General features: G+C 40.0%; 1 protein-coding gene across 2 annotated transcripts in view; it reads right to left on the bottom strand.

Annotated features, from left to right (window-relative positions):
- Positions 1-21,897, bottom strand: part of ube3c (ubiquitin protein ligase E3C) — a 55,909-nt gene extending 34,012 nt beyond the window's left edge. The window contains exons 1-11 of one of the 2 annotated variants that reach the window (XM_015354910.2): positions 21,744-21,897; positions 17,846-17,966; positions 16,423-16,476; positions 14,143-14,217; positions 13,390-13,536; positions 12,980-13,095; positions 11,540-11,697; positions 11,150-11,303; positions 8,180-8,400; positions 7,413-7,564; positions 6,764-6,951 (exon numbers count right to left, since the gene is read on the bottom strand). In XM_015354910.2, coding sequence (XP_015210396.1) covers positions 6,764-6,951; positions 7,413-7,564; positions 8,180-8,400; positions 11,150-11,303; positions 11,540-11,697; positions 12,980-13,095; positions 13,390-13,536; positions 14,143-14,217; positions 16,423-16,476; positions 17,846-17,911 — 1,331 coding nt within the window. In that variant the 5' untranslated portion in view covers positions 17,912-17,966; positions 21,744-21,897. Of the gene's footprint in view, positions 1-6,763; positions 6,952-7,412; positions 7,565-8,179; positions 8,401-11,149; positions 11,304-11,539; positions 11,698-12,979; positions 13,096-13,389; positions 13,537-14,142; positions 14,218-16,422; positions 16,477-17,845; positions 17,967-21,491; positions 21,690-21,743 lie in introns of those variants that run through there. The other variant, XM_015354911.2, reaches the window with a different exon arrangement.
- Between the last annotated feature and the right edge of the window lie 283 nt (positions 21,898-22,180).

The following is a 22,180-nucleotide window of genomic DNA, read 5'->3' as shown; positions in this document are numbered from 1 at the left end:
ACCTTCCATTAGTAAACTAGTTGACAGTGAGGGTTTCAGCCCAGGTCATAAACAGATCCTGGCTTCCTGCAGAGCCCATTTAAGTTAATGAAGAGAACAATGGTATAACACCACACCACACAAAGCTCAGGGGTGACCCACGTGAGCCTGCATGCTTCAACACCTTCTGAGAATTGCAGCAGAGCAAATACGACTGGAACCTGTCCTTTTCAAACAATCCAAAGGACAGGTATAGCACACCGGCGAAAATGGACTCTACTCTGTGCATGTGCCTTCATCACATGCTGTGCTTTGTCTCCATTTACAAGGCTGAACCAGTGCAAGGTAGCACTGAGATGGTAATTGAGTAAAATAAAACCCCACATACAATAGCTCTTGCCCAGGAAACTAAACAATTGGAACCTAACTGCATTTCTGTCCCTTCACCCCTTTTGCTAACACAGGGTTAAGACTGGGAAGGAAAATATCACCTCCAGAAACAAATCAGATGTCACCTATATAAAAAACCTTGCTGTCACTGTCTCTCCAATTCTTAATTAGAGAACAGAATAGCAAATGCAACTTAAACAGCAAAATCAAAGAGCAAAAAACTCATCCAAGATAAGGAACGACTGAAAAATATCTTTAAGAAATAAATCTAGATGCATGCCCATTTATCCACCACAGGAAACTGGAACACTTTTTTTATTGTTTTAATAGTGTGCTTGTGTTTGATTGGAATTAGAAACAAGGCACTAAAATGCTGACTGACAAGGCTGATTTAAAGAGTGCCAAAGAAGGAAGACCCCCCCTCTCCACAGACACTGCCATTTCAATCATGAGATGAAGGCCTGCATATGCAATAAACTCAAAAGGGCAGCACCAGCAAAGGGGCAAAGTGCACATCTAAGGCATAAAAATGACCTTGAAAAGCCAAACATTTATTTATCCAGAACTGCGATTTTAAAGCCTGTCATACAATTAACACAAATTTTATGAAATTGTTGGATTTTGGCTTCCTATAACAAAACACGAGTGAATACTATGAAAAAAAGGACGCAAAACTGAAGCCTGTTCCTAGTCAAGACCTTAGGCACCGTGCTGTACCTAGTGACACAACCTAAAAACAGAAGTTACTCATCCCCCAGCCAATAATATTTTACTTATAATTGCAAGTATGGTATATAGTTGTTTTTTAAATGAACTTTTTTATCCAAAACTATAATGATCAAATTGAACACTGTTAGATGTGAAGGAGACTGAATATCTGCAAAACCCTCAAAGAAGTTATACAAAGTGACATTTTCCTGCTCCATAAGTAATCAGCCCCCCCAAGTCAGTAGTTGGTGGAAGCAGGGATTGCAGTAGTACTCTCAGTATTTCTCGATAGGATTTCTACCAGCTTTGCACAGTGGAGTGGTGTAATTCTGTGCATTCCTCCAATTCTGACAAGCACATGGGGAGCCATCAATGGACTGCAATCATCAAACCTTACCATAAATCTTTTATGGGATTCAATCAGGACTAAAAGGAAATTCACTCTCTTCTTTCTTGTCTGAGCACTTTAGCCTGCTGAAATGTGCATTTTCACTCAGTTTCAGCTCCTCAGAGGACTCAACCGGGTTTTCCTCTAATTTAGTCAAAAATTTTTTTCCTTCAGTCCTTCCCAGTTCTCACAGGTGAGAAGTAGCCCTGCAACAAGATGCTGTCGCCGCCATATTACTAAGTTGGGATGCAGTTAGCTGGCTGATGTGTTGTGTTGGCACCTGATGTAACCCTTTGCCTTTACACCAAAAAGTTAAATCTTTGTCTCCTTAAAGAAGTTCAAATTTGTCTTTTATAACCTTCTGCCAACATGCCTAAATATCAACTGAAATCTTTTTTTTTTCAATCAAAACTTCATTCTTGACACTCACCCATAAGGCCAGGTTTATATAAGCACCAGGACATTGCCCATGTCCTGAACACCGACTCCCATCCCAGACACAGAACTTGCAGATCTTTCAAACTCACCACTGGTTCCGCAGTGCGATTCCTTAACAATTTCCTGCTTGCCTGCTCAATTTGGAAGGATGGCCTGATCAATGTAGTATCTGAACTGCATGATGAACACTCTACTTTTTAATGATGGGCTTCAGTGTACTTAGGGGAATAAGAAACCTTTGCCTGCATTGTGCCTCTCTACCACTTTATCCCTGATTTGTTTCGAAAGCTACTATCACGATGTGAGCTGTTGCTTGAAATTCAATATCCATATGAAGCAACATAGAGACATTTACTTTTACAGAGACATTTACAATGTATTTACTTTGAAGTTCAGTTAAACAACTTTGGTTACACACAGAAACTTCTAATATAGCGGCCTACTGTATCAAACTAATCTGTTACACCTAAAATGACATAAGGCTGCCGTAATAAAGATGTTCAATACTTGAATGAAAAACTGAACGCTATAACGCTATAATGTAATTGAGAATATTCTAACTTTCTTTAAAACCTTATTTACAAACTCTCAGCATTTTTCAACTGCCCAGAGAGGTGAACACTTTGTGACAGTACTCAATATTTTAATTTGCCATTATACAAATTATGTTCACACTTGCAAAATAATGAGAATTATTCATAAAAAAAACAAAATTAAAAAGTAGCAATGTTTTTCATTAGCAGAAAGCCATAACACTTTAATCTCAGACTTCACTACAATGTCAATATCCCTCATACAAAGAAGGATCCGTTTTTCACGTGTGGAAAAAATACACCAAAATTAACATATCAATTAAGACGCCAGAGCACGTAAAACACACCACTTCCCTGTGACATGAAGCACTTTAGAGCAAGCGGTTTTAAAAGGGAAAAGATCTCATTAGAGAAATAGGTTTCAAAAAGGCCTGACAGCTCTGATTTGATCCTCTGCAGCATGAATGAGTCTCCCACATCATCCGTTTGGAAATAACAGTTATCCACTGCCGGAAAATCCATAGTACTGTACATTACACACACATGGATTTACATAAATGCACCTCACTCTTGTCTTCACTCTACTAAATATGTTCAGCCCTTATAAAATACATAATTTGAAAAAGACTTACAGTTTGGTAATATATCTTAAAATGTATCGTACTTTGTCCAGTGACAAACCTCTAATAATTACTGCATTTGGGTATTTGGACTGAAAGGGTTTTTTTTCCACTCTGTACTTCTGCTGGGACTAAGCAATTAGACCTACTCTAATATGAACTTTAATGGCACCTTTACAAAACAGCTGCAACTTTGTGTTAGATCGTCACAAGGAGAGTGGAAGAAATTACTTTGGTGCCTCATGTTTTTTCACCATGTAAACTACACAATTATAGTTGGTGTGCTAAGCAAACATCATCTGGGCGGCAGGCTTGCTTACAGTCCTTCTACAGCTGGTAATGACTGTGGTGCAGTGTGGCCGGCTGTATTATATGTGAAGCAAACACTTAGGGAACAATTACATCTAAGACCGTCCAAATGTTTAAGAACAGCATTTAGAATTTCTATAGGTACACCTTACATGTAAAAGACAAAAAAGGTTTAATCTGTAAAAGTTTAATTAAATAACCATTAGATTTATCCTTGAGGAGAAAAGAAACAAACCTTCCATATTAATATTTATGATATGCAGCTCCTGGGTTACAAACCCCATTTTAGATCACAATAAATTAAAATACAGCACAATATGTTCTTCTTGTAAAGCTATCCAATCCCACTCTACATTAAATCATCTTCTTCACTGAGCTAATTATTTTGTACAGATCTCCAATAATGACGAAGAGAGAGTAGGAGGATTTATGGTAAAAGTGGTAGCAGTGAAAAGGCAATAAAAAAACTTAGCTTCCATTGAGTGGTTCAGTAAGCAGATTCCAATCTTTCTTGCAGTATATTTAAGGCAAGTACAATTAGAGGTACGTCTGCTACTACGACACATAAGACTTAGATTAGAGACCAAGGCTTCAAATAAAGGTCATGGATGAACAAGAAATTAGAAGAAACAGAGATCTTGGACAAACCCAAAGAGAAACCAACCTCCACTTGCATAGGCACAGCCCACTTGACATATGCAAAAAGGAACATCACATTTCTTGAGGCGTCCATAAAACTCAATTGTTTTAAATTAAACTCTTTTTTATTTTTATTGTCCTGCCATACCACCTCTGCACTTGAGGCAGGTTCTTCAGATTTGTGTAGCGTACGTTTTTTTTTGCTTACAGCTTACTGGACAGAGCAATCAGGAGTTATCCAGACTTCACACAGCTTCGCGCCGTGTGCCAGTGGGGCAACACAGTAGACAGGCTTTAGCCCTGTGGAATTGGGATTTCAATTATCAAACTGAAATTGAATTATATGGTTATAAGGTTGTCTCGATAAAAAATAAAAACTGAATAAAACTAGATTCCCTATACAACAGGAGAAGAAGTTGCCTCAAGAACTTGTTTTGACATGCAATATAATATTGCACGAGCAGTCCTCACAATAGCAATCCACGTCAAGAAATATAAATGTACTACTTGCTACAGAGAAGACATTTTCTTTGAGGAATCCCTTGGAAATGAAAAGAAGATTCAAACTTCAGCAGTGCCCATATCTAAGACAACCTATGTAATTCCACAGCATTATAATATTTGCAGTCTCTGTGCTGTCCACACCATTTCATAATCTTTGCTGCCTGCTAGGAAACACTAAATATATGTTTAAAGAGCCTGAAGCACTGCAAAAGGCAGTTTTATATACAGTATGTATTTCTACTTGAAGGACGAAAAGAAAGCCGTACTATGTAAAAATTTAGATGAAAAAATGGACATGGATAAAAACGATACACCTGTGTATTATCTTTGTATATGCACACTTTTTACTAATGTAAAGGTTGTGTAAGAACACTAGTGGAAAGCTGACTAAACCTAATAGAAATTCTCTGTATGTGTAATGACACTCCATGGATGTGCTGTAAATCAGCAGTCAGGAAACAGCAGCTGTGTTCACAATTACAGACAAATAAGCACACCAAGTTCTCCTTCCTTCGGTGGGCACCTTTGCCAGAAGTCTACCAGTAAACTCTGAGCAAGAGCAACGATTCGTTTAAATCCAGTAATTATTAGCCAGGGAAGCCAGTTATTTACAGCAGTAAAGCCAGGCGCCCTAATTCAACAGCAACTATGATCTCCCCATCTCACATCCTGCCCTAATGCAATTATCCTGAAAAGAGCTAATTACCCTAATCGAGGAATGACAGTTTCACTGACATCTTACTTCCTCTGGCAGCCATAAACACAAGTGGGTGAAGACAGAAGCTAATTGGTTTGCTTCATCATTATTTACATTAGTGCTTGCCTTACTTAAAAGGCAACCTAAATGGGCAGAAGGAGTTGAAATAAATGACCTACTGCTAATACGTAAAGCAATCTGTTTACTGCTTCCTAAAACTTTTTTTTTTCTGAATTCAATCCCTGGTCATTTTTCTCCTGTTCAGCACCACTTCAGTTCGGAGAAGCCGGCTGTGGCTGAACCTGCCCTGTCAGCCTGAAAGTGATGGAGACAAAGTCGAAGACGAAGCAGTGAAGCCGGCGCGTACTTCCTCTGAGAGGCCCGCTTTTTCTGCGCACCGAAACTGGACAGACCCACTGTGCGAGTCAGTGTAGCTCTGACATGGCTCAGACTGACAGTGCTGTGGAATTTGATCTACAGTAGATGCTCTGTACATGCTGAGAAAGACGCACAGACACCTGTCGAGGTACACCAGTACACCTGTACTACAATTCCACTGTACTATGTATGTCGATCTTTATGTGAGTTTTAATACATATGCAGGAGGCTCTCTTAAACTCGACATTTAGGGTAATACAAGAGATTGAAAGGGGCTGCATTCAGGTGGTAAAAGAAAAGACTGAACGCAGAGAATGCAGTTTTGGGCGTCAGTTTGCTCCTGAAAATGCCCATTTCGTAACAAATAAAACCTCATTTCAGCACCTCACTGAACTGTACTCTGGCTTCTTGCAATCCTACAATGCTCCGTTCTGGACAGCCCTGGTCCAGCCACAGGGGGTCCATGAGCAATCGCCAAGGCAACGCCCCCCCCCCCAACACCCGCAACGTTACAGCTACAGTTCCATGTTGCCTCGTTTCCTTGGCAAACTCAAGTCCCAGGTACGATCTGAATTCAGATTTTTGCCCCGCAAACCACTGTACCGTGAGAAATGAAGTCATATAGCGGGTAGCATTCTGCTATATGTGGGGAAAGTACTAAATATAAAGCAATAAAATGTGTCACTCAAAAACATTCATTTCTCCTTCAGGTAATGTAAAGACTCACTGAGAGTCAACGGAGTGAAACTGACACGAAATTGACAAACAATTAGTTTAAAATGATTCTTATTACAACTATAATTACGACTACTTAAACACATTACACGAATAGCTGTGTGCAACTGCTTTTATTTGGGAGTTGAAACCTCTAGGTGGGAGTGGGCCCAGAATGCAACCCCGCTATTTGCTAATTATGGGAAACTAATTATGGGACATTAGTCGTTAATTTGGGCAGCAGTTTTCAGGACCTTATCCGCCGTGTAAATTGAGAACTACCTCTTGCTGGAAAAAAAAACATGAAATTCTATACGCAGCACCTCATACATATCACAAGCCCCTCAACCCCCGCGCCGCACAGCCCCAGTGAACACCAGTTAAATTTGTAGGGCGGATCCACCCAGGCGGTGAAGGGCCACCTCCTGCTGCGCTCCGATGGCTTCACCCCCACAGGGCCGCTCACCTCACTTTGGGGACCATCATGCGGTGCTGCACCATCAGCGTGTGGCAGATGGACGCCATCATGGTGAAGACCTCCTCGCTGGCCGCGTCCCTCCACACCAGGTTCAGCAGGGCGTTCGTCTGCTGCTTGGTGTCCAGCTTGTGTACGCACTCCTCGGTGATGAACTGCACCGATATCCTGGTGTCGTCCTGCCACCACAGACAAGAGAGAACGGCAACGGGCCATAACCTTCGCCAGCCAGCAAGCGCAAGCGCGTGCCTTCTATCAACAGCTGCCTCAGACAGGCAACAGATGAGATTTGCATGAAGAAATAAAACTATATTTAGCTGAGGAACTTTCTACGGAAAGAGCAGTAAACATTCCAACTAAACAGTTGGTAAAGGCCAGGGGGAAATTTGGCCAAGATGCCAAGGTAGCAATAATTATCATTACCTAATAAATTCTGAAGACTAGCCTGAAGTCTGGCTGTAAACCTGGAAAAAAGTTTAAGCAGGATATGAACCTTTAAGTTTTATGAAACTACAAAAACTACCACTATAGGCCACTATAAAGCATTTACTAGCTATAAATTACCAACTACTAACAGCTAAACAATGCCTTTCCACTTCCAATAATTTTCTTTTGTGCATGTTAGAGATATTCCTGTTACCTGTGTGGACACTGCTTTGATGCTGGTGTCATCTTCGTCTTCAGAGTCACTCAGTACTTCCTGTCTGGTGTTGGCCACTGATACAGGGAGCTGGGGCAGCAGGGTTTGTAGTGTTCTCAAGTACAGCAATAAACCCTCTTCTGTGAGACCACCTGCCAGCACACAGAGAGAAAAAGCCATGTGCATCACAAATCCAAAAAGGTTAAACCCTCTGCTGCTTTGGCGATGCTTTAAGTAAGATTACACCAATACAAAGGCAAAAATAATGTTAGCGTTCTAGTTTGATTAAAGTAAATGCGAGTCTAGAAAGTTGTTATGAAGGTACAAAAGAAAGAAATAATATTAAAACACACATCTAAATTGGGCCCCGGCTAGCTCTGCTGGTAGAGTATTAAGACTCATAATCTCAGGGTACGCCAACTTCTAGATGGGTCTATACCTATCAAAGAAACAGATCCTCACGTGTTTGTCGATATCGACCTCTTTGGTTCCGCATTTGAGACACAACAATGTCAAGACATCCCGTCCAACCTTGACATCCTCAGACACCACTCAAACAAACACCTGCAACTGCGCAATATCACTTGGGTCCACCGACGCATCACACTGAACCGAGAACCACTGGAAAGTCCCTCGTGCTCCTCCTGCTTCATTACGTCGGCCGACAGCATGGAAACTCTCCTCGCCTCAGTATCGGCACACAACTCAGAAATCAGGAAAGTAGCGCCGCACAGGGGACGTCAGCCCGTCCGGGTCCCGCCCCTTACCTAAGTGCGTCTCCCCCACCGCCAGGACAAAGTAGAAGAGCCAGGGCGCCTTGCGTCTGGGCTCCGCGCCGGCGCTCCCGGCCCCCAGCATCGCGCCGAGAAAAGGCTCAAAGGGGAAAGAGCAGCGAGCGTCGGCCAGCGCGGGGATGAAGAAGTGGAAAATCTGCTCTGTGAAAGGCGCGGATATGAACTCCTCGGTGAAGGCTGCAAACACATACTGTCTGGAAAACACAAACAGGCCCCGGGCACACGCATTATTCAACAGGCTTGAGAAGGAGAAAAAACAAACACAACCCTGCTGAGCACACAACACTTACAGGCCCTGTACTCTCCATACTCCAAATGCAGAATACATTAATGTATACTTGATTCCTATCAGTGGGGAGGAGATCAGACTAATGAACGCAATTCAAACGAGGAGGTCTTGATTGGTAAAGGCTTTTTCAGAGAAACGCCCTGAGATTTGTAATGACCACGGAGAGTCAGCACCTCTGTTTTACTTCTCACCTTTTTTAGAGTATAGTGTCCTCGTCACTATACTGGGGCATTAGGACCCACACAGGCCGCATTGTGAGCGCCCCCTGCTGGCTCCACTAACACCTCTTCCAGCAGCACCCTTTGCTTTCCCAGGAGGTCTCCCATCCAGGTACAGACCAAGCTCACACCTGCTACTATACCAGGAATTGTACTTTTCCAAACAGGAATCAATAATATAAGCTTTCACTTTAGCCACTGTTCTTTGTCACATTAATACCTAAACCGTTTGGGAATTTTAGAATATTGTCATCATTGTTTAACTTAGCTTTGACACATGGCACAAATGAATCAAATATTAATGTTCTGTCTGTCCATCTTCCTAGTGAACCTATTTTCCTCCTCAGTCACCTCTGACTGTGCTTACACAGTAATAGAATCAAGCAGTAAAGTGTGTGGCCAAAAAAGGGTGTTTCAAGTTAAGTCTTAACTGCTAAATAAAAATAAGTTATTACACAATGTTTTCAGTAAGTTACTCACTCACACACACGAGGTCTCACGCAGCTTACTTAGTAAAACCAAGGAGCCACTACAATGCCAGGACTCAACCCAACCGAACAGACGCCGTGGTTGTTGGTGACTCCATGTCAGGGAACACCACAAGAACAGTTTGCAGGAAAAATTCATAGTACAGAGCCTACAGTGTGCTACTGTACATACACCCTTTTTCCCCACATAGGGTGGGGTAACACAACAGGGTAACTCTGTATGTCAAAACGTGCAGGTCAACAAAACAGCAGGAAATTTCATTTCAGAATTTACAAAAGTTCACCTTTTATACCAGACCTCTCTTGACCTCTACTACAGAAGTAGCCTATGTTATTCAGACCTCCAAAGTCAGAAGGCAATAGGAACGCCTCACTATACAGTGAGACAAGGAATGTCTGTCATGAGATCAATTGCTCGGCTAAGGGATTACAACAGGCTCTTCAGACAAGGCCCACTGATGATTCCCGCTAATTAGAAAACTGAAAAAAACAAACCGGGAAAATAACAGGAAATTACACCCATATCAGGAAAAGTTCAGAGCTTAATTCTGAGATTGTAATTCTAGAACAATTATCAGAAATATACCTAGTAAGTATATAGAAAGCCTGGGTTAGTTTAAACCTTTGTGGGTTGTTGAGATTTGAGAGTCCTGCCTCTGAATTCTGAGGTGGATAACATCAGAGCCCATTTCCCAAAGAGTCAGATGAGAATTTTGTGCCACTAAGCAAACCGATTGTCTGCCAAGTTGAAGGTGCACACTCTGTAAAGTCTTCCTTTGGATGATTTTTTTTAAATTCCACCACTCTTGAGTTACTGTTTGTATTTGAATAATTCACGTATGAACGTATCTCTTTCCTCATCCTTGAAAAAAATCATAAATCTGATAATTGTGTGTATCTAATAAACATAAAAAATATACACAGACCTTGTATAAAACTATTATTTGACAACCAACAACGTGAATATTTACTATGCATATATACATATACAGTGTGTAAAGAGATCTTTGTGTGTCTTAGTCCCACTGCTTGCAAATATTGCTGTACATCAATGAAAACTCTGAATTATTTTTTATATCAAAGAAAGCATCCTATGATATATGAGCACTTTTAAATTTCTGACACAAAAACAAAAATTTAGGACATATAGGACAGTAACAAATATGATGGAATGTTTATACAAGCTATAGTATCAATGGACACAAAAAAGCCTTTGATACAATATATTTAGATTTCCCAAATTTATGTGGTAAGGTTCCACAATAAAGGCAAATGTTCAAGTTGAATTAAAATGGAAAACAGCAAGAAAATAGCATGTGAGTAATTACAATTTCTTTGGGTCTTTTAGTGTCCAACCATATGTCCTTTAACAGTACTTAGTAACGCACAAGCAAATTTGTATTAGTACCACACTAGTATACAGAGATAACATCATAAATTAATTTTTATTTATATGGAAACTATATTTTCTGAAGAACTGTAACTTTAACCATTCTCATGAAATGCAGCTGTTTACTGTGTTTGACTGACCTAATATTAACTAAGTGACAAAACTGCATCTAGTTTCTACAGACTACAACTCTTTCTTACTTTTCTTTACAAAGAAAGTCAACAAACGTGCGCAGCTAACAACATTCAGAATGCAGGGCAAACACTTGATAACTCTCCTCTTGTTAAGCTATAAAAGTGAGCCAGACTCCTCAGCTGGTTGTAAACAAACTGGTGAAGCAATTACAGTGTCCTTGTAACCAGTGGAACGAATAGCTTCCAGTTTCAGTTTACAGGGTGATTTTACTGTGAGTCACCGGGACAAAAGAAATGCTCGACCCAAGGTACAGTACATTTTTAGAGGGCTGTGATGTAGAATCCCCAGTGCAATATTTCCACCAGTCCAAACAGGACGGGAAGACCAGTTTAAAGATGTCGGGCACAGGCACAGTGCTCTTACCTTGCTCCCTCTGCACAGGAGGAGTATGTAAAGTGCAATGGCTTCAGAATGTGCTCCAGGAGAGTGCTAGCAAGAGGAACACGAGGAGCGTCGCGATATTCTAAACTTGGAGGAAGCTTGTAATTGACTAGAATGTAAAGGGATCTGTAGTACCCTGAAAGACAGTGAAAAAACGAATTCTATAAAATAAATGAGTATTCCACATTTCAGCCATTAAAGGAATACACTACTCTAAATTATATATCTACCAAGACATTTATAGTATGATCATTTGATATTCATGTTTAGAATCCTTTACGTTACAATGATAAATTAAGTTTGCAAGGTATATTACCAAATTAAAGCCGGACACGAAAACATCTGGAAAAACAGCCCTGGAAGGATACTGACCTTTATGTACCATATAGTGCAAAATTTGTTCAATTAAAGACGCTACACAATTAGCATCTTGAAGAACAGGCAAATAAGTTATCTCTGAAGAAAATATCTCCAGCATTCTCATGGGAACGGCAACATTCAAATTGTCATCCTTGCAAGTCTGCAAAAGTCTAGGAATTAAACAAAAACATGATTATACATCGTGGTTATCCTCTGCCGCATTATTCAGAAGTATCTACAGTACTATCTGATTTTATTATATGAAGATCACCACTTCATTCCATCTCCCTCCCTCCATGACAGATTTTGGGTAGTTCTAAATATAAGATCACCAATGTGCCCCAGCAGTGCAACTCTTTACAAAGCTACTAGTGTCAGAGGAATTAAGTCCTAACATGGTTTCACAAACTCAGAACACTACAGTAAACATACCATGTCTGAACACCAAATAGTAAAAATGCAGCAAACTAAGCGTGACTAAATTCAGGACACTCTACAGGAATGATGGCTTGTGGAAGTTTGGACTTCTGACACTATTCTAACAACTGGGTTAGTGTCTCCTCTCATCTGTGCCTTTTTAATATACCTTCCTAGGATAAAAAAAACATAAAATTCAGCAGATACATAGAGCTTTTCAAGAAATTTATTTTATTAAATATTTGATGGATTTTTAGAACTCACGGTGTGTGATAAAGACAGAAACATGTCCCAAACTCTCTAGGTAGGCCTGTAAAGCCATTTTTTTTGTGTGAATTCAAATTAATTCTGCCTTCAAACTGAACCGCATGGCAATTAACACACGCAAACCCTAACTTAAAGGCTGATGTTTGCAATAAAAAATTGGATGAGGAAATCATACAGTATAATTAGAAATACTATTTAGCAGGTAGGGCTCTTTGCTCCTGCGTACTGAAAGAGCTCTTATATTCCTGGGCAAAGCATATAACTCATAAGAGATTCAAATTATAAAAATACTAGTGTCACATTCAGGTGAGTTTACGTATTCGCAAATTTTCCTACTACCACAGAATACAATACAGTAGACTCGCAATTTACATGAGGGTTAGGGATTTTGAGTAGACTGTAAAGCCAAATTCGCATACAGTCAAATTTTACCATGTAACCCTTCTAAAAACCCTCTACTAACCTCTTATGGTAATACAATATATTACATCCAAGTATAAAAACATTAAATAAATAGAATTGATTCTATATTTTGCAGGGCTGACTGCGTAAACCTGCAAATTGAGAGTGCGTAAGATGCAAGTCGACTGCATACAATTCTATTCATACTGAAGGCTACAATTCTCATAATATATACTTCCTGAATGGGCTTGGTTGAGATTGAAGTTCTTCAACCAAACCAGAACAGTCCTGGTTTAACCAAAATGTGATCAACTTTAAAAAAAAGGATGTTTTAATGTTTGGTCTAGTGGAATGGATAGACTATACCTGCAACATAGGCCCAGCAACCTCTTTATCTGAAAAACACACGTCTGTCGGTCAGGACCCGCCAGCTGCTTGATAAACTGGACGTTGGACTTCACCAAATTCTGGCACATCCATATCTGCAAAAAAGTGCATATTCAGCAGCAGCTTCTAATTGACTTCATCACCCTGATAGAGGCTAGATATCAGCATTATATCAATAGCGAATCACTGCAGACTTGGGCCAACATGAACGTACTTTGAGTACATCTCATATTAACACTGTGCTCCTAATCCAGGGATGGAAATAAGATTCTCTGTGCATTACAGGTTGAACCATTTCAGGTTTTAAAACCTGTTGGCTATTAAAATGAAAACTGCAAGTCCCCCCCCCAAAAAAAATGTCATATCATTAATATCACTGGTCCTCTTACCAATCTATTTGAATCTTCACTCTGTCGGTAGAAAAATAAAAGCTGTCGTACTAAAAGAGTCAGGTTGGCTCCATCGCTAAGGGAAATCCCTCCGCCTGACTGTGCTAGACAAGCACAGCGATCAAACTCGCTTCTCTGAATGGCATGCTGGAAAAAGAAAGGGATACGTTAAGAGAAAGTGCAGAACTAAAATCAATTAGGGAAGAGCTGGAAAACCAACACAAAAAAAGCTGTTCTTCCAAGGTATGCGAAGATCAGGAATCTCTATTAGCACACATGAATTCAAACCCTTTAACAGACAGACTTTTAAAAGGCATCCATTGCATCACTAATATTCTTTACAAGTTTGATGTTATGTTTTGCTCCTAAAAGGTCATACGTTTATAATATCAAAAGCCTATTATACTGATTTAAGGATACTGGCAAATCCTGTATGTTACAAACTTGAGAGACAGCTGATTCAGTGGACTGCAGAATTAATTCATTAAAGCTTCATATTAAAAAGTTACACAAAACAATAAAAAGCACCTTATTTATCCACAGACGCAAGCACAAAAATGTAAAAGAAATTACAAGTGATGAGTCATTTAAAAACACTTAATCTATGTCAATTTAACAAACAGTGTATGTGCGTAACTGAGAACATCAGGGATTGGAAACTAAAAAACACCTTTTTTAGAGGTCTTCTGTTTGTCATCATATAAAGCATCGTGTGTGCACGTCAGAACTATTTCAATATAAGGAAAAACATACCTGTTGTTTCCTATCTTTATATCCTCGCACGTAGGACTGAATAATAATTGCATTTTTCAGTCTTCGTCTTTCATCCTGGGAAGGAATTGCAGAGACACTCAGTAGATAATTAACAAAAGCCCTTGTCAAAACCTTTTTTCCAAGTAAGCGGTGTTGTAATAAACAACGAGCACTGGGTTCTGTAAGGATGTGGTATTGAGAAGCTAAACAATGTTTTCAGGAAGACAGAGGCGTCCTCACTGATTCTCATCAGACTGTTTAAAACTGTTTTCACTCGTATACTGAAAATCCTACCTGTATCAAACAAGGAAAATGTCATATATTGGAGTACAAAAAAATGGTGGACCTAGTGAAGAATTGACATAGAAGACAAGCTCTCCAGTAACATAAAAAAACACTTTTGACAAACAGAAACATATTTCACAAATGAACTTTTAAGAACTGCCCAAAATCTATATATACTGTAGGATATGTGATAAGTCTTGCCTCACAAATAACTGAGGCACAAGCTCACCAAGGAGCAGGTGATGAGCACAAGAGAACCCTACCGTCTGTTGCAATCATTATCATCATTACGTCCTGTACATCCATCTGCAATCAGAATTATCATCTATTTTTTCCCAGGGTAGAATTGCAACAACCATGATCCTATCCCAACAGTCCTACAGCCTGGTCAGGACAGTCTATAACAGGGCACCACACTCAAACAGGGACAAGTCAGAATTCACCTAGCCAGAGCACAAACTTAGAGATAACCAACACCAACATGGGGGGAAAAACCTGCAAAAACCAGAGATGAACCCAGGATCTACCACGGCACACTCATCGACATAGTATTGTTGTGTAAAGTACAACATTACATGTCGATTAAAACCTACAATGTACACCTCGTTACTCTAAATTGTAAAGCAGTAACAGATAAGGTACGGCTTTGGAGCCCCTTGTGAACGTCTGGTACATTTTAGTGTCCTTGGAACCGCTCAACTCATGTTTTCAAATGATTTTAATGTATTAATATGAAATGTGTACTGTCAGTTTCTAAAAATACTACTTAGCACACAACAGTCAGTGGTCTTCAAGATGGCTGAGGGCCACACATGGGGATCTTGACTTAGCCAAATTCCACACAGACAGCTCTGTTCACTGAACTGGGTGGTAGTGGTGCTGTTGCAACGAACCTACAGTCCCCTACACTTAACACTTAAAACATCCAGTTCAAGTATTACTAACTAAAAAGGGCTGGCATCATAAAAGTGAGTGCAGTGGTCTTACAAGATGAAAAACTTGCCAAGCTGTGAACATACCAAAAAACAAATTATAAGGAAATCCCTTGACCCTTGACAACAGGTGCTGATGTACAAGAGTAAATACTGTAAATAAGTAAAGTGAATTTCCCACCAAATGCTCTTCACCAGTGGGTCCTGCTCACTTCTCAACTTTTGTCCATTGCACATCCATATATATATATAACTACCCTTGTTCTAAAACGATGTTGGCTGGTCAGTCTTGCACTGCCAATTAGACCACTGAAATGTAAATCTACATGGGGTCAGACAGAGGAAAAGGCTCAAGATCCAGACTATAAATGAGGTGTCAAGTATCAAGTCAAAACCAAAATCATCAATGCAATGCACTGAACTATAGCCTCTGCTATGCATGGGCACATGCTGTCATGTTGCAGAATAAGACTGGTAAACAGGCATCCATGCAGTAGAAAGACAATATCTGAGGATCAGAAATGCTGCAGCTCACTCACCACATACAGTACACTGATGGGAGTGGCATTCAGCTTTTACCCTACCCATGCTGCAGAACTGAACTCACACTGTCAATCTCTCCAACTGTCCAGACAAGAAGGTTCAAGCAACAGAGCTGGGTGTTGCACTGGTCAAGATCCAGCCAGTCCTCGTTATATTACCAGAGCATCCATAACCTCATAAGGCAATGGCAGAACTGACCGTGGCTGTGCCCGGGGAATATGTTGAAAAGTAAAACAATCTTCTCTTCCTGAAAAGCATATTCATTAGATAATTTCCGAATTAACTTGTTCACGTGCACTCATATTTATTTGTATCTACAAGAGCCCAGTTACATTTGTCTTTATCCTAGGGCAACAGCTGAAATTGACCTCTGTGAGTGCCGTGTAAGATGAGGTCATGCATGACTATTCCACAGCTCATGCTGCTTTCGGTGTTTTTTAGTAACTCAGCTATGTTCAGTTCCCATTTGCTGTGTTCGAGGGCTCTTTTAGCTAGCCAAATTATTTTTTTGTAACCTTACCTCCCGTTTTCGTCTTTCTTCTTGTGTCCGATGCAGAAGTGATGCTTTTTCCTCCTTGAAATGATTAAAGGGAACAGTTAAACACAGGCTAGAAATCATTCCATAAATAATAATTCTTCGTACTTAGATAACACTCCATCTCAAAGAATCCCAACACTCTTTATACACAATACAGACTTCGGTCACACATGGGAAACACAGCAGACCACCTGTACAGCGGATCAGGTGAAGTAAGAAATTGCTCCACCTGTTTAATTATAGGGGAACTGTAGGTAGGCAAAATTGTACAAAACTACCACAGGATCTTTAATGACGAAGCAGTCAGGACCTTGGTTAAACATCTCGTCCAAAGGACAACGTCTCCCACAGCAATGTCTCCGGTCACCATACTTGGGTTTTGGTTTTGGACATTCTGGTCCACAAGGGAAAAATACCACGTACTGATTTACCAAAATCACTTAAAGTAGCCACCTGGTTTTCAATGGAGGCATCCCATTCCATTACTAACCTGGCCCAGCTGTGCTCAGCTTCTGAGGTCTAAGGGCTAGAAAGTGGTACTACTGCCCAAGTCACATCAGAGGCAAACTGTGAATGGGTTCCTAAGGCAACATCACACAACTAACAGTGCACTGTTGGGTTGGTATTATTGGTATTGGCTAGGGTTCTCCCTGCAATGATGGTCTCCCTGCAATGATGTCAGTGAGGGATGTGTTGCTTCTCTAATTGGTACTAACCCTCCCACAGGTCATTATGGAGCTAGCAGTCTGTTACACCAAAAATGGTTCTGATGGGTGGGCAGATTCTTATTCTTGCTGTGGAGAAATCATTGACATTTGCCAAGATGCAAAGAAACAATTGACCATTCCAAACTGGGCAGGTATACGATTGACAAAAACAATTGTACTAATAATGGAACAGAAAGCCATTCAAAAAATCTGGAAATCGTCAACAAACCAAAAACCGTTTAATCCATGTCCCTGACATAACAAAAACATAACTTAACAACTATAATATAATAAGGGTAGACACAATATTTTCATGACAAAATGTTTCTGCATAGAATAGGAAACAAAGAACAGTGATTTAATTTGATGTTGGGATCCAAAACCACTTTCCGCTAAAAACAGCAGCCACGATTAAGAACCACAACATCGAAACGTCATGAGAAATCCAGACTAACATCCATGATCATGACAGGACAACTACTTTTTATCATTAAACATCAGATCTGTTGTTTTCTAAAATCAATAACAGTGCATTCTCAGAGCTGCACTAAGCAGCTGAATACTTTCGCATTCCACATCTGCTGCAGGGACCTCCGTCACTCACAGAGACACACTTTGGTTACTGGGAACAATCCGTGAAGATACAGTGAAGATATCCCAAATCTGCGGAACTACAGTGACTCAAACTTGAATCTCACCTTTCTGCTTGCTCCCCCCAGAGACACCTTGGGTCTTGTTTTGAAATCGCCTTCAAAGCTGAACATGGCAACAGTTATTCATTTAGCACAAGGTCTTTTCATGAACGGGAGGCACTGGAACCTGGAAAAGAGCAAATGACTATATGAAAAAACAAAGTTCCACAGACACCCATAGCCCAGAGTGAAACCAAAAGGCAGTCACTGTAAAAGGAAGCTGTCACAGTGCATGCGACTCAACTGCAGGGCGTGTACTTCCTATCTGATATCTGAGAGAAGCGTGTAATAATTCCACTTTCTTTAATAAGGTAAAGCTGACTCAAGATCTAGAGGATGTCAGATTTGTAAAGCTCTCTATTAGACCTCAAAAGCTCTGCTTTCAGTCCATAAATGCCCAAAAAATCCTTAGCACTTCAGTAAATGAAACTGCTGGAAAAGTCCCTTCTGTTTAAGCAGTACTCTTAATCGTGTGATTCGGCAGCTCACACTGATAATCTGACTAAGAACGGTACCAAATCATGTCAGATAGCAGATAATGTGCCCTTGGTGCCTTTAAGCACCAAAGACCTTGTTCTTTTGTTTTGAGGTGCAGTATTTTAATTTCTCATCTTCTCATCTTTCCCTAAGTAAAATTATTATTAAATAACACATGCATGAATCTTGGATATACTGTACAAACAGGTTAGACATTGGTCTCCGAAGAAGCAGACACCTGATACAGAACAGGATTCTGATGCAGCTCTAAGACTTAAGGCTGTTACTGCTAAACCTCTGTGAACGTGACTATTAATGACTTTGAAGCCTGGTAACCATAGTCAATACAAATAAAAAACATGCAAACATAATCTATAGAGGATACTGCAGGGAACTGTGTCAGCTTGTGAGCTGTAAAGAGCAAAAGCAGAAGTTATTTCCAGACTGTCAAGGAAAGACAATCATTCCACCAGTAAAGCCCTGACATCTGAAGAAGTTGATAGCTCCACAGTTGAAACAGTGTGATTTTACTCTTTTTGTTTCACAGTGTGCAACTAACTTGTCATTATTAATAATTCCTTTTCCATGTTTTACAGTCCAGATTTTTCAATAATAATTTTGACAGAGAATGGCTGTTTACTCTAAGAATTTGATTAAGTTGTCCAGTGCAATAAGGGCTAAAGCAGATAATAAGATATTCATTTGAAATAAAGGTCGCAATGAGCAAATTTAATTTACTTTTCAATTTAAACATACAGTTTAGTTTCGGATCTGTGAAAAGATCATATTATTATGACATAATAACCTAGCAATGATTATTCAATAAAGGCTTAGTACTTAGTCTTCAAATGTCCAGATTTTCTGGAGCCTGATGAACACTCAACAAACTGATGGGCTCAATCCAGATACCATTAGTCACGATAGAAAGCTGACAACCTTTTAGTGGAAGGTAGAAACAATACATCACAGCAGAACACCAAGCTGGACAACTTGCTCAACTGAATGTACTTAAAACATTAAAAATATCAAGATAAAACGGGAGAGGGCTTGTCACAACTCATGGCTGAAATCGCTGATATTTCCACTGCACAAGCCATCAATAATACAAATCTTCAGAAACCAATTCCAGATCACTGTTGCATTTGCTAGCAATGGTTTCTTCCAGCCCCAAAATTTCCCACTTCAGGCAAAACCCCGAAAAGAGTTTCTAGGAATAACCTACAAAACCAAGAGACAACTCTTTGTATCACATTACCATTCATACCCTCCTTTGCTGCAAGCATGTCACCAGACACCTAATTCGTGATACGGCACCCTTTAAAAGTGGCAGTAAATGTGAAACTGGACACGGACCATGGGGGAATTAAGTGCCAAACGCAGTGTTGGTCTTACCACTGCTAAAGCCTTTGAGAATGAAGTGAGTGTTTAACGGTCTTATTTCACACATTTCATAGTCTTCTCTCTATGTGCAGACTCTGTCAAACTTAAACAGCAGTTAAACAGCAACAGCTCTTTCCCAGCTCAAACTCTCTCCTCTCTTTGGGGTCAGCTCATTCAAAAGTTATCGGTGAGCACTTGTCATGATGTTCATCCAACCCATGTTTTTCTTTAGCCCATGACAGCATAAATTCCTGGTTTCTGGAAAAAAACAAAACAAAACCACAGCATCCCACCTTATTCACCCAAAGCACAACGATTTCCTCTTTAGCGTCCAAAGAAAGAATGACTCTCTTCACAATGATAAGCTTTGATACACAAAGGATAGGCAACATCATGCAGGTGGGTTTGTGTGTGCTCTATATTGTGCTGGCAACTGTGACATTTTGTTCCAAGACCGCTTATTTAAATACAGTACAATTCTGAACTTTGTAAATAGAGATAACTTTTCAATTCAAAAATTAAAAAAAACTGTTAGACAAGTCTAAGAGCAACAGTCTTTGTAGAGGTACACAGCATTCTGTACAATAAGTTTTTAATTCCATGTCATATGAAAACTACACACACAAAAACATTCAGGTCTTGCCATCTTCATCAAAAAGATCTATACTTCATACAGTACATCATTAACATTAATCAAATTATCACGCACTGCATAGCCTGTCATAAGGATAAGAGGGTCCTCCTTTGATTAGTAACCTGCCTGGACTTTGTCCTGCTTGCAATGCAAAACTCACTTCATACAGAAATGTAATTTATTCTATATTAAGTGATGGCAGAAAAATACAGATAAGCCACGCTGTCCAGTGTTTCCATCACAACCTCACTAAACGGCATAGTTTGAGAGAGAGTTTATCTGAGCTTTAGTCTGGACCAATGCCACTGTACTGTTAAACAGCTTGAGACAATCCAGGATTTGTTAGATATACTCCTACAGAGACGAAGCTTAACAAACCCAAACAGGCCGAAGGCCACAGCACTGAACATAAGCACCTAGCAATGTTTAACAGAAAGAAACAACGAAGCGAAAGCTGGAACAATTCTGATGGACACTCTTCTGATAAGCTCATCAAAAAAATAAAACACAAACGCATAGAGTCTGTTAAATTAGGTACTGTACGTTAGCACCTTGTTGTACCAATGACCGCATCAACTAGCAGTGGCCACTGGCCCATACAGCAGTCGTGCGAGGCGCCCCAAATAACGTCACCTGTTCTAAATTAAAAATGCCCACGTTGTCCACATAGCATGACATCCACGTGTCTGTGAAAACTAGTTACTAGTATAGTGACTATTTGTAATGATCCCTGCATTTCGCTCTGCTTTCCTTAAAACGATGTGACAGCTGTCAGAAAAGCCTCTTCTGACTCGATTAAGCTCCTGCCAATAAACACAAATAAAACCATGCACCCTGTGTTTTCACATACAATTTCAGCCTAGGAGTTCCTCACAGGAAAAGCAGCGATACATAGTCATATACACATAGTAAATCAATTTAAGGATGTGAACGACTGTTCCCTCGGTAGGTTATGTAACACAGGGGCTAACTGTAGGTTGTCGGTCAACAACAAAAACATTAACACGAAAAATAGCTTTTAAAAAGACCCCCCAAAAAATAAGAAAGGATAAATGGACAATTCAGGTATTACACAGCAATCACATCCCGAATCACACATACAACCTAAATGTAAAATGACTCAGCAAGGTACTGCAGTTTTAAAACACAATTTGCACATACCCATCAGCTCTTGTCAAAACGTGGAAAGGACACAAAAACAATAAGAAGAATATTTTGCTTTTCATTTTTTACATCCTTACGTTACACTACACTGCAAATCTGCCAGACTTCTCGATTTTTCTAGTGTGAAAACTGTATCATTTTGGGGGTTATTCCACACTCCACTGTGTCGGACATCTGCTTCTGTTTAAAAGAAAATGATATAAAAGGCATTCCGGATGTAAGACGTTATGTAAAATTAAACCGATTTACCTGTGAATAAACCAAAATTAGCAAATGAAACAGCACAGTAGGAAAAAAAAGTCAGTTTGAAACGGTGAAGCACAACAACAAAATCTTTCTTATTTTTCCCTTTTTTTTTCTTTTCTGGAAACAACACAGTGCTGAGGAAGACCCGCCTCGTCGGAGCTCTCTGACCACACCGATAGGCGCACGGCAGTCCAGGCTAACTCGCCATTCGCGAAAGACCTTGTCGGTTTAGCGAGAGCTGATAAAATGCACTTCCTTTTCGGCAGTGTTTCAGTTTCCTGGATTGCTTAAAGAAAACGTTGTGGGATCAGAAACTTAGCGTAGAGGACTGACTGGCTTTCGCTTTTTTTTTGCCGTATTTTAAAGGGGAATTACTGTCAACGCAGACTGGTGCCTGGGCTGTAGGTTTTCTTATGAAAACTATCGTGATCCTGTAGAAA

The sequence above is a fragment of the Lepisosteus oculatus genome, chromosome 6 (assembly GCF_040954835.1).
Source record: "Lepisosteus oculatus isolate fLepOcu1 chromosome 6, fLepOcu1.hap2, whole genome shotgun sequence".
Classification (NCBI taxonomy): Eukaryota; Metazoa; Chordata; class Actinopteri; order Semionotiformes; family Lepisosteidae; genus Lepisosteus; species Lepisosteus oculatus.
This window is presented reverse-complemented; position numbering and strand designations above follow the sequence as displayed.